Here is a 12961-nt window from a genome sequence, read left to right on the forward strand (position 1 = left end):
AAAACATCAATTCTTTGGCGCTCAGCTTTCTTCACAGTCCAACTCTCACATCCATACATGACCACTGGAAAAACCATAGCCTTGACTAGACAGACCTTTGTTGGCAAAGTAATGTCTCTGCTTTTTAATATGCTATCTAGGTTGGTCATAACTTTCCTTCCAAGGAGTAAGCGTCTTTTAATTTCATGGCTGCAATCACCATCTGCAGTGATTTTGGAGCCCCAAAAAATAAAGTCTGACACTGTTTCACCATCTATTTCCCAATTTGCTCATATACATGGGCAATTGTGCCTGAAGCTAGAGAAGGCTAACGTAACTACAACTTTTCAGTTAGTGACATTGCAGGATCTGGTTAAATTGGGTTAGATTGACTTTCCAGTAGGAAAATAAGGGTCCCTAAACCATCATTTCCACAATGAAACAGTAACAAAGTATCTGTAGTGGAGCTGAAAAGTCCTGATGTCTGCTCAGTGACTTCTCGTCAAGAAGGAGTGCTTCAGAAGCTGAACAGCAGAGGGTCGCTCATGCTGGTCCCTAAGAAGGCAAAAACACATTAGAATAAGCACCCAGCAACGTGCCTGCCAACTACATCTACTTGACTCAAAATACCTACTGTAACAGTGGAAGTACAACCTGTGCCCGTCAGACAGACTTGGGTTGAGTCCAGACTCCAGATTTTAGCTGTGTGATCTTAAATCAGGGACTCCAACTCTTCTCTCATCAGTAACATGGGGATAACAACACCTAACTCATTGGGATAATTTTTTTTTTAATGTATATACAGCTTTTAAAGTGTAACATAGTAATAATACAAAAATTATTACCTGATTCAAAACGAGTCCCTACATTTCCATAGCGCTTTTGTTCAATTTGTTGGGGGATAATTTACACAGAGTAAAATACACTTTTAGATGTACAGTTTAATGCACGTTTAGTTAGCATGAAATTTATTTTTAAATTTAGAGAAATCCAGGATTGAAAAGCCCTGGATTTAAATATGCTTTGGTGATTAAATAACCCCATTTGGGGTACTCTTGGATGAGCATAAAGGGAGACAGTTTCTTAATTACCAGGTGGCACGAGTGGTAAAGAACCTGCCTGGCAATGCAGGAGACATAAGAGATGCAGGTTTGAACGCTGGGCTGGAAAGATCCACTTTAGAAGGAAATGACAACCCACTCCAATATTCCTGCCTGGAGAATCCCATGGACAGAGGAGCCTGGTGGACTACAGTTCATAAGGTCGCAAAGAGTCAGACACAACTGAAGCGACTTATGAAGTTGGACACATGAAGTACACATGTGGCTTGGGTTTTTTCCCTTGCCTCAAGAAATCAAAATGGGGAGGTATGTTCAAGTGGGAGGGGACATAGTTAAACCTATGGCTGATTCATGTTGATGTTTGGTAGAAAACAATGCAATACTGTAAAGCAATTATCCTTCAATTAAAAATAAATTTAATAAAACGCTTTTGACAATGAACTGGTCAGTGAACTAATGAACTAGTCAATAGTTTTCTGCAGTAAATTATTCCTTGGGCATTCTTTTGATTAAATTTGCTATCTTGATCGTTTTGGAAGCAAATGACCACAAAGAACAGCCCAAGCCAAAATGAAAATAAAATACTTTTAAAAGAAAGTGATCATGAATGATTCTAAAATAAAAAATCTCTTCCCTTCCAGAGGCTGTTTCTCCAGTCTTCAAAATATGCAGAAATTTCCTCTCCAAAATGTCCTTAAGTGACCATCATTTCTAGCTGCCATCCTATATCTTCTATTCCTGCCAAATTTCTCTAAGTTCGGCAAGTCCAATAACTTGTTTTCAACATTCAGTATCCTAAATCTTTACTATTTGGCCTACTTATCTCTCTACAAATTGTCCTTTTAAAATTAATCCTGACCAGGGAGGACTTTCCTGGCAGTCCAGTGGTTAAGACTCTGTGCATCCAGGGCAGGGGGTACTGGTTTGATCCCTGGTCAGGGAACTAAGATCCGACGTGCTGCACAGTGCAGCCAAAAAAACAGGAAAAAAAAAAAAGTAGTCCCTGTGAAACTAAGCATAACCTTCTCCTTACCAGATTTAGTGAGCTCAGCCTCCATTTCTGTAGCATTTGAAGTATTCACTACCCTGCTTCTTTCTGAAACAATGTCTGCTTGGTCTTAAGAGAAACTGTCCTCTTTATTCTTCCCACATGGGGCAACTCGCCTCCCTCCCTTTCTTCCAGTTGAGTACCAGAATTAATTCTATGCATACTGTGTTATCTTCTCCCATGAGTATTTTCAAAAACATTTTCCTCAGCCCTCTAATTTTTTCATGGTTATAGCTACCAACCTTTTGATTTTCAAATACACATCTCCAATGTTCACTGCTTTCCTGAGCAACAATTCTATAGCTTCAAATATTTCCTTCAACTTCCTCCACTATTCCTCATTCACAACTTTCTATTATTTCTCCCATTATCCAGGTTCAAAACCATGAGATCCTATCATCATCCATCATCAAGTCCTGATTCACCTTCCTCTAAAATGTCTTGGAATCTCCTTTACACTCCCACTGCTTCCATTACCATCAAAGTCCAAGATCTGAATTCCAGAATGGCCTCCATTCAAGGTCCCTCTACAGAATCTGCTACCTGACGTTCCTCCCCAAAGACTTTTCTTGTCATGGCATCCTTTACCCCAAATTCTTTGCAGTTCCCTGATCTCCACTGCCTATTGCAACAAAGTTAAACTCCTTGGCCTGACTCCCCAGAATTTCTGAAACCTGCCCATAGTAGTACTCCGTCATTATTCTGACTGCTTCCCCAAATTCATTTGTTATATTCAGTCCTTTTTCCTAATTTTTAACCTGATCATCTCTACTTATGAATCTTTGAGTGCCTTTCCCTTTTATTTATGAATATCCATACCTCCAAGGAGTTATTTTCATAGACAACAGGCAAGATTCTAGAGTCCTTAGGGTCTTTGGCTTAGAATTTCAGGAGATAATTAAATGCTTGCATGACACTCATTAGGTAAGGTGTATTAACATTCTCCCATGGGTTATTAATGGTGGAGCCCTAATTATGTACTCCATGCTATGCTAAGCAATTACACACACCGTTTCACTTAACCTTCACAACAACCCTGTTAATTGATTATGAGTTGTGTATTGCTTAGTTTATGAAGCAGCGGTTCAAAAGGAAAGTAAAAAAAAAAAAAAAAAATTCCACCCTTTCTCTGTAAAGCTGTTTGTGTGTATTAATGAGAACTTGAAAAAAAAAAAAGTAGCAAGCAGTTGTTGTGGATCAATAATAGATCATTGTTCAATTCAGAAGAAAGTAACCACAGTAGTTTTAAGAGGTAAAACCAATCTCCCAAACTAGTACTGGTCCATATGATATTCCTAACACATTTGTGTCCCTTTTGTGAGGTGTTTTGGCAGACAGGAAGGGGCAGCTCTGTGTCCATAGCTCTGCCTGCTACCTAGGGCATCTGCATCTGGGGATGCCCAGAACTGCACCCTGCCCCCGCCTCAACCCTGGAGTATGTGGTGCTGTCCTAGCCTCTGTGATTCCCTGAAATCAACCAGGTCAGGCTGATCAATATAAAGGTGCTGGAAGAGGAAGACAGAGGTGACCTTCTGGGACTTTTCTGCTTCCCCAAACACTACCCACTTGATGCTTGAAATACTTCAATTATAGATTTGTTCCTTTGACTCAAAATGTTTCCTCTCACTTTAAATGCAAGTGTTTCTGGGGGAATAATACATTAAATCTGTCAATCATTGATTAATCAATTCGTGTCATTTCCTTGATATGAATGAATTTCTCACATACTTTCCTGAGAGCCAGTTTTAGGAAGGAATGAGAACACTGGTTCCCCAAAAGGGGAGGGAAGCTAAGCACAGATGATGCCATTTCACCATGGCTAGTCCCTGGGAAGATGTCTCTTTCGTAAATAAACAGATCTTGCAAATAAATAGCAATTCTTGCACATCCATTGATTTGAGCAAGTACTGTCTGGACCTGATAAGACACTTAATTGAGACACTTCCCACTTGAAGCATTACCCCCACACCCTGGTACAACACAGAACACATCACCCAATGTGGCTACTCATGATTCTTTTCAGAGCAAAATCACTCCCCACTTGATTTTGTAACCTGAGCAGAGCTAAAAATGGGCCATACATCTCAGGGGAAATGTCAACTGCTTGAAATCTCTGGGGATTTATCCTCCTTTCTTGCTTTCAGTTTCTTACCTGGTGAGGCATGCACGCACAAAGTCTGCTGCGTTTTCTGAGAAGCAATCTGGTAAAGGAGGCATCAGCCCTTGGTGTGCACCAATGTAAAACATGGCTGCCATCCTGTCCATGGAAGCCAGTGGAGGCTTCCCAGTGGCCATCTCAAACACAGTACAGCCAATGCTCCAGATGTCTGACTTCCGTCCATAGCCAGACTCATTGATGACTTCTGGGGCCATCCAATATGGAGTCCCATGCATGGACTTGAGCATGTCACTGTGGGTGCCATTTAGGCCAGCCCAGGCCAAACGCTTGGCACAGCCAAAGTCAATCAGCTTTATGATTCCAGTTGGCATAAGCATAACATTATTTCCTTTGATATCTCTATGCACCACACAGTTCTCATGGAGATAAGCAACACCTTGCAGAATTTGTTCTGTATATTTGCAGAACACCATCTCAGGCAATGGCCCAAAACGGTTTATAATACTAGAGATGGAGCCACCAGGAACAAACTCCATGAAAATGCTTAAGATGTTTTCCTCCAAGCATGTCCCCAAATAGGCCACAATGTTGACATGTTTCAAGGCTTTGAGCAAATCGACTTCTTCCTGCAGTTTCTGATATTCTTTTACAGTAGCTAATTTATCAGAGGTATCCAAAGCCACCTGTTTTACAGCTATTAGCTGTCCTTGGCTAGTAAGACCACAATATACCTAGAAGCAAACCAATACCTTATTATTAAATATAAAAAGTGACTCATTCACAAAATGCCTCCCAAACCCTGGTTTTTCTCTAAGATGATACATCCTTGTGTAAATGTGAATTATTATGCTTAAACAAATTGAAAGTTGCAAGGAAGCAAAGATTGGGATAAGTAGCATGGTGAATGCATATCATAATAGCTTAGGTTCAGTCATCTCTAGCAATCTGTGCAAATACTGGGTTGCCCAAAAAGTTTGTTCAGGTTTTTCCATACCATCTTACTGAAAAACCCAAACAAACTTTTTGGTTAACCCAATACCATGTACAGTGCTTGGGCTTTTTAAAAAAATTTTTGGAGTAATAATTTTTATTGGACTGCAGTTGATTTACAATACTGTGTTAGTTTCAAGTGTACAGCAAAGTGAATCAGCTATGCATATACGTATACCCCAAATGGCAACCCACTCCAGTATTCTTGCCTGGAGAATCCCAGGGACAGAGGAGCCTAGTGGGCTGCTGTCTGTGGGGTCGCACAGACTCAGACACGACTGAAACGACTTAGCAGCAGCAGCTGGGACTTTAGATGGTATTTTATGCAATTCACAAAATATAAGAAATATCTTTTGTTTTTGCTTCTTGGCAATGGCTCTCCCAACTTTGGGTAACATAACTTGAATTGTTGAACAAAAAGACCTCTTTCCCACAGGACTTGACCCTCAGAGAAGGAGAGGCTAGAAATACAATGAGCGCCAAAGAATTGATGCTTTTGAACTGTGGTGTTGGAGAAGACTCTTGACAGTCCCCTGGACTGAAAGGAGATCCAACCAGTCCATCCTAAAGGAGATCAATCCTGGGTGTTCATTGGAAGGACTGATGTTGAAGCTGAAACTCCAATATTTTGGCCACCTGAAGCGAAGAGCTGACTCATTTGAAAAGACCCTGATCCTGGGAAAGATTGAGGGCAGGAAGAGAAGGGGGCGACAGAAGATGAGATGGTTGGTTGGCATCACTGACTCAATGGGCATGGGTTTGGGTGGACTCCAGCAGTTGGTGATGGACAGGGAGGCCTGGCGTGCTGCAATTCATGGGGTTGCAAAGAGTCGGACACGACTGAGTGACTGAACTGAACTGAACCACCCCATGAAGCCTGAGAACGAGAGCCAAAAGGAGAGACAGAGAGGCCAGACTCTGATGACGTTATTTGACCTCTGAAACCAGCTGTGCCCCAAGTCAGACCTACTCCAGACACTTCAGTTGCATGAAACAGTGGACATCCTTTTCTTCAAGGTGGTTTGGGTTGGGTTTCCTATTACTTCCAACTGAAAGATCTCTAAGTAAAAGTGTATATGGAGTGGGGAGGGCAAACAGGAAGATTAGAAAAGAGGAAGGGGTCGAGGAGGAATGGGGTTTTTTTATTTCAGCAAGCTTTCTGTTTCACTTACTGTGCCATATGCTCCCTTCCCGAGGATCTCACCCTTGGTCCACAGGATAGATTCTTCATACTTTAAACTATTTTCAGAAAATGTCTTCTTTTCATGTGGGTTGAAAAATCTCTCCTCTTTGTCATATCTCCTGAAGCCATTACTGTATCTCTGGAAGAATGAGACAAAAAATGTCATCATTACATTGAGTCCTTGGGACAGAGAGAAAGGGCAGATAGGAGAATCTTCCTTTTCTAACTTCGGACCAATCAGAGAAGGCCAAATATGCACCCTTAACCAATCACACGGGAGGCCCCTTCCAGTTAACCAGCCCCCACAACACCCTCCGCAGAACAACAGCCTCCAATCAGGGCACTGCTGCTGCTGCTAAGTCACTTCAGTCCTATCCAACTCTGTGCAACCCCAAAGACAGCAGCCCACCAGGCTCCCCCGTCCATGGGATTCTCCAGGCAAGAACACTGGAGTGGGTTGCCATTTCCTTCTCCAATGCAGGAAAGTGAAAATTGAAAGGGAAGTCACTCAGTCGTGCCCGACCCTCAGCAACCCCATGGACTGCAGCCTTCCAGGCTCCTCCGTCCATGGGATTTTCCAGGCAAAAGTACTGGAGTGAGGTGCCATTACCTTCTCCGAATCAGGGCACACCTGAAGCCTTTTTCCACTAAAAATCTTTCTCACTCCTCTGCCTGCTTTTTTGAATCTCTGCTGCTGCTGCTGCTGCTAAGTTGCTTCAGTCGTGTCCGACTCTGTGTGACTCCATAGACAGCAGCCCACCAGGCTCCCCTATCCCTGGGATTCTCTAGGCAAGAATACTGGAGTGGGTTGCCATTTCCTTCTCCAATGCATGAAAGTGAAAAGTCAAAGTGAAGTCACTCAGTCATGTCCGACTCTTAGTGACCCCACGGACTGCAGCCTACCAGGCTCCTCTGTCCATGGGATTTTCCAGGCAAGAGTACTGGAGTGGGGTGCCATTGCCCTCTCCATTTGAGTCTCTACCAAATGCAAATGATGGTGGTTGACTCCTTTTTTATAATGAGCTCTGAATAAATAGCCTTTGCCTGCTCTATTTCCACAACACACCCATACACGCAAACACACACACACATAAAAGAATTTATACCTACATTTCCATACACATACACACATTTATACACAAATATACATACATATAGATATTCTCTCTCTCCTTTTTTTTTGGCTGTGCCACATATCTTGTGGTATCTTAGGTCCTCAATCAGGGGTTGAACCAGAGCCTTCGGGAGTCTTAACCACTGGATTCCCAGGGAATTACCCAAACCTTCTTTCTTACATACATGTGCATGCATGCACAAGCATAACAAGCAAGTCTGAAGGTCAAGACCAGCTGCAATAGACTGAAGATCCATGGTCCTCTAGACCCTTGCTACTCAAAGGAGAATCTGCAAACCAGCTCTATCAATATCCCATAGGAGCTGGTTAAACTTGCAGAATCTCAGATCTCAGACATATGGAATCAGTTCTACATTTCAGTGTGATCCTCAAGAGATATGTATCCACAGTAAACCTTTAGAGGCCCTGCCCTTGGGAAATAAGTATCTTTGTAGAGCTTACACCATGTTTTCCAACTGTTTGATCAGAACCAAAAATACTTTGTCTTGATCTCCTCTAAGAGTTCTTAAAAATAAATGATGATGGTGATGTAGAGGCACAGAGAAGGCCTTTAAGAATAAGACATGGCACAGGATCACCTTTCTTAGAAATGACCCCAGGTGCCTTCAAAGGGCCTCATGGGTTCCTCCTCCTCCCCAGCCTTTCATGTTTCTATTCAAACTGAAATATAAGGACTGCTTGGAAATGAAAGATCACAGAAGGTCAGTTTTTTATTCCAATTGCAGGGTAGGATTATGGGCTGATTATATTTTCCAGCTTGTTAGCTTTTCTTGAATGTGAACTGGCAGACTTGTAGACCCATCTCAGACACACAGGCGTGTACACATGTACCCCTGTCTCCCACCCAAGCCTGGCAGCCTTTCTGCATCACTATCCACCTCCCAGCAGAGACCACGCTCACCATGAGGGTGGAGCTGGCCTATTATGGCAAGGAATATTCCCCCTGTATAGTGATTAAAAGTGTTGGGCTGGAATCAGGATGCCCCTCCCCACCGCTCACTCCCTGCAAGACTTTCTAAACCTCGATTTCCTCATCTGCAGAATGGAGACTTGTTATTACCTCCAGGACTGATCTCATGGAGCTGTTATGAAGACAGAAAGGAGACAGTATAATGTGTCTCACTCATATATGTCAAGTTCTCACCTTGTGTATTCTTCTGTTCAATTATTTAAAATAATTATTTCTGATCCTGAAAGAGCATGATATAACCCTAGTTAGTGTTTAGTGACTGTTTCAGCTAAACCGAATGCTTCTATCTTAAAAATTTAGGAGAAGATAGGACTTCCCTGGTGGTCCAGTGGTTAAGACTTCACACTTTTCCAAAGCAGGGGGTGCGAGTTCTAATCCTGATCAGGGAGCTAAGATCCTGCATGCCGCAAGGTACAGCCAATAAACAAACTCCAAGTCTGTTGGGGTAGGAGAACAAGCAAACAAACAAAAACTTTCATCTTAAAAAAAATTTAGTAGAACTGGAGGATGATATACTTCAGTGAAAACTAAAACAGCCATAACCCTACCACCTGTTAATATTCTTCTCCCCATCCCAACTCCAATGCCAAACAAAATTTTTTTAATGTATTCAGGATTATTGCTTATGTTTTCTTGAGAGCAATGGCTGTGTCTTGTACCCTATCATGTCTCCAGTTCTTATCCCAATACCAGGAACATAGGAGGCATCAATAATATTTTTCTATTAAAGCAAACCATTTGGCAACAAATGCTCAAGTGCAGGGAATCTTTGAGAAAAGATCTTTTTGTGTCTTCATATGTTTTTTGGAACTAGATGGTGAGCTACTTCAGGGGCTGTGTATCTCACATACCACCTAGAGTAATGCTTTACCCACAATTATCTCCCAGCTGTTAGTTGTTGATTGAAAATATCATCACCAAATATAATATCTACCTATTTTAGTAAGTAGTTTTGCTACAGTAATGTGCCCAAAGTGATTCCAAAGCAGTGTCAGGCTAGCTAAATTCTAGAAGTGAGGCAGCATAATGAAAACAGCATGAGGGTCAGGGGACCTGGATTCCAAACTTGCAACCAAACAATGAAACCTTGATGAAACTGTTTAACTCCTTAGGGTTTCTGATTCCCCATTTGAAAATAAGGGGTTTGAAGCACAGTGTCTCTGAGGTCCCTTCCCGCCCCAGTGAATCTCTGATTATTAGTTATGTGATGTGCGGTGCTTAGTCACGCAATTGTGTCTGACTCTTTGCAACCCCATGGACTATAGCCCGCTAGGCTCCTCTGTCTATGGAATTTTCCAGGCAAGAATACTGGAGTGGGTTGATATGCCCTCCTCCAGGGGATTTTCCCAACCCAGGGATCAAACCCAGGTCTTCCGAATTGCATGTGGATTCTTTACTGTCTGAACCACTAGGAAAGCCCGATTCTAGTTATACCAACCTGTATTTTGACATTTGTTGTCTCTCTACCTAATTCTTGCATGGTATTTCCTCTCTTGCTGAGGACAAAATCTCGGCTTTCAGGATCTGTTTCATCTGCCATTATTTGGCAAGAGTTGTCATCTTTCTCATCAAGAGCTAATAGTTCTGCAGCTAGACAACCTAAGAGTTCATCTGTCAATTCTTCATTCTTTACAGAGTCTAGAATTTCTTGGGAAATTGAATCTGCCTCATTTAAAGTTTTTCCAAGTGTTTGATATGGAATTGACTCATTAGTTAAACTATCATGATCCAAAAACAGCGCCCAGTGTTGATATGCTTGAGAAGTTACACTTTCTTGTTTCTCTTGGGAAGAGAAACTCCTAAGAGTTTTTGACTTATCTGAAAAACTATCAAAGTCTACATTGTTAGTTAAAATTTGGTTGGCATTTGTTTCACCGGGAGATGCTACCTTCTGCTCTTCTTGCAGTACATGCATGTTGGAACTCTTCTCACTGGGTACTGCCCAGCTGTTTTCTGAAAGGACAAATGGGGTCTGGTGGCGTAGCTCTTCAAGCTGATGCATATCTCTGAGGCGCGTGGCAAGTATCTGATTGTTAGAAATGTCTTCTTCATCAGCCGACTCTTCCATAGAGACTTCTTCAACAATGGACAAATCTGAGACAGGAAAGAAATCATTCTGTTCAGTGAACTGCTCGTGAGCCTGAACCAAGTTCATGGGCTGAACTTCATCTTTCGAAGATAGAAAGTCATTTCCTGAAGACTTAATCTGCCACCCTGTTTCTGAAATGCCATCACCATTTTCAGCATCTTGTAGGGTGCTACCTACAGTCTGGAAATCCTTTTCTTTAGAAATTAAACTTCTGTGCTTTTGTTTAATGCCAAGAGAAGATTTGGGGGGTTTACTATGCGGTCTTTTCTGAGAAAGTCTGTTTCGGCTATTGCTGCTCCTCTCACTGTGTGAAGATCGACATTTATTGGTGATACATCTGCCTGATGGAGCTGAGCATATCTCTCGGTGATACTTGTTTTCATGCCGTTCAGCCTCTCGCATGTGACAATAAACAGGAGTTCCAAACATTTCATAGATTCCAGGCCCATTCGCAGTTGAATTGATCTCTTTGAACATGTCACTATACTTCAGATCTAAGTAATTCAGTCTTGGCTCTGCTGGTTGAGCAGAGAGAGGAACAGAAGACTTTTCTATTCCTGGATTTTTATAGAGGCAAGGGAATGACGGCTTTTTAGGTTTCAAAGCCTGGTAAGCAGATTGCTTCCTTTCTGTCTGTGGCATTCTCCTTTGAAACTTGGGTGGTTGCCAAGGTCTGGGATCCACAAGCCCCAAAGCAGGAAAAACTTGAGTTTTTATACTGGTTTTATGCGTGGTAGGCTTCACAGAAACTTCAGTGGAAATCATGAAATTTTGAGGTGTCCTGTTACTGGTCTTGGTCTTTGAATCTAACTTATTTCTCTGGGTTTTCACCTTATGCTTGTCATTTTCTTGGTGTGCAAGTATGTTCAAGCTACTATTGCTACGAAGGATGCCCTTTCGTTTTTGGAGGCTTGGTTTGGTTATTGCTGGTTCTTTGGGAGTTTCATCTCCAGGGAAAGTGATGTGGATAAGAGGCACCGTCCCATTCATTTCTGGTTTGGTTGTTTCTGCTACTGATATTTTTGTGCTTGTCTCCATGCTGCTATGATCTTCTGAGAGCTTTTCAATGGGGCCATCAGTGACTGCATCAGACAAACTTTTACGAAGAGTGTAATCTTCTGAAATATGGTCTAGTTCAATTGCTTCGCCTTTAAGTACTGAAGCACTTTTTGAATCAGCTTTATCACTTTTAGTCCCTTCATCCTGGCTTAGACCTATATCTGATGGCAGGGCTTCTTGGAACTTGATTGGCTTGGTATATCCAACTTCTGAATCTTGTTCATAGTTTCTGGCTCCTGAATCCCCTTTCTTTCCCGATGAAAGAGATGGAGCGTTCTCTTCTGCTCTTCTCAGTTCATTACCATGGCAGTCAGTATCCTCTTCCCTACCTGTAGGAAAGTTGCCTTCCTTGAAATTCTCCAGGGACACTAAAGATTGTCCTTTTTCAAAGTGAAAGACTTCAATGTTGACACATCCTTCTCTTTCCCTGGATTTCCTACTCGCTTCCTTTTCCAGGTGTTGTCTGTGATGGTGAGCCTTCCAAAAAGAGCACATGTTTCTGGACCAAATAGAACCGTCAAAGGATCTGAGAGTCTGATCTGCTAACATCTTGATCGGTGCTTCCTTCTGCTTATTTGATGGTCTAAATTCATCAGATTGACTAATAGGCTCTGAGAACTTAGGTATGAAAGACACAAGGCGTGGCATATTTCTTTCTCTCGCTTTTTGATCCTTGTGACTTAGGGGTATAGTAAGGAGACCAGATCTCATGGGCAGAGATGATAGTGGTGGCAGAGAGAACTAAAAGGAAAGAAAGAAAAATTAATGAATGTAGAAACACATATGCATTTCATGTTAACTGGTTTCAAGTAATGTGAAGAGATTTTAAGATTCTCTTTAGGAAGGGCTTTAAAGTACAAAGTTATTCTGGAGATCACAATTGAAGAAACTAAAATCTCATTCCTGGTGTTTTCTTAGGACCAAGGTAAGACAATACTTTTAAAAACTAATATTAATATTATCATTACAAGATTCATGCTTATCTATTAAAAATAAAGCCTCTATCATATAAATTATAAAACATTTACATTTTTAAAGATTTCTATTGTCATTTATGTTTACATTCTGTTTTATTTCTACTTTGTATCTGTTCTCTTTCCTGTTTACTTTCCAATGAATTTATTCAAAACTTAAAATTCCCACTTGATGCTGCTGCTAAGTCACATCAGTCATGTCTGACTCTGTGCGACCCCATAGGTGGCAGCCCACCAGGCTCCTCCGTCCCTGGGATTCTCCAGGCAAGAACACTGGAGTGGGTTGCCATTTCCTTCTCCAATGCATGAAAGGGAAAAGAGAAAGTGAAGTCGCTCAGTCGTGTCCGACTCTGA

At 41.8% G+C, this 12961-nt stretch overlaps 1 protein-coding gene across 5 annotated transcripts in view; it reads right to left on the bottom strand.

The window, feature by feature from the left end:
* Window positions 1–441: 441 nt before the first annotated feature.
* MAP3K19 (mitogen-activated protein kinase kinase kinase 19) overlaps window positions 442–12961 on the bottom strand; it is a 41985-nt gene continuing 29465 nt past the window's right edge. For 2 of the 5 annotated variants that reach the window (XM_010853648.1, XM_010853647.1), the window contains 4 exons: window positions 9924–12374; window positions 6370–6519; window positions 4241–4938; window positions 442–534 (listed from right to left, as the gene is read on the bottom strand). In XM_010853648.1, coding sequence (XP_010851950.1) covers window positions 468–534; window positions 4241–4938; window positions 6370–6519; window positions 9924–12374 — 3366 coding nt within the window. In that variant the 3' untranslated portion in view covers window positions 442–467. The remainder of the gene's footprint in view (window positions 535–4240; window positions 4939–6369; window positions 6520–9923; window positions 12375–12961) is intronic. The other 3 variants (XM_010853651.1, XM_010853649.1, XM_010853650.1) reach the window with 3 other exon arrangements.

The sequence above is a fragment of the Bison bison genome, unplaced genomic scaffold (genome assembly GCF_000754665.1).
Source record: "Bison bison bison isolate TAMUID 2011002044 unplaced genomic scaffold, Bison_UMD1.0 scf7180017864330, whole genome shotgun sequence".
Lineage (NCBI taxonomy): Eukaryota > Metazoa > Chordata > Mammalia > Artiodactyla > Bovidae > Bison > Bison bison.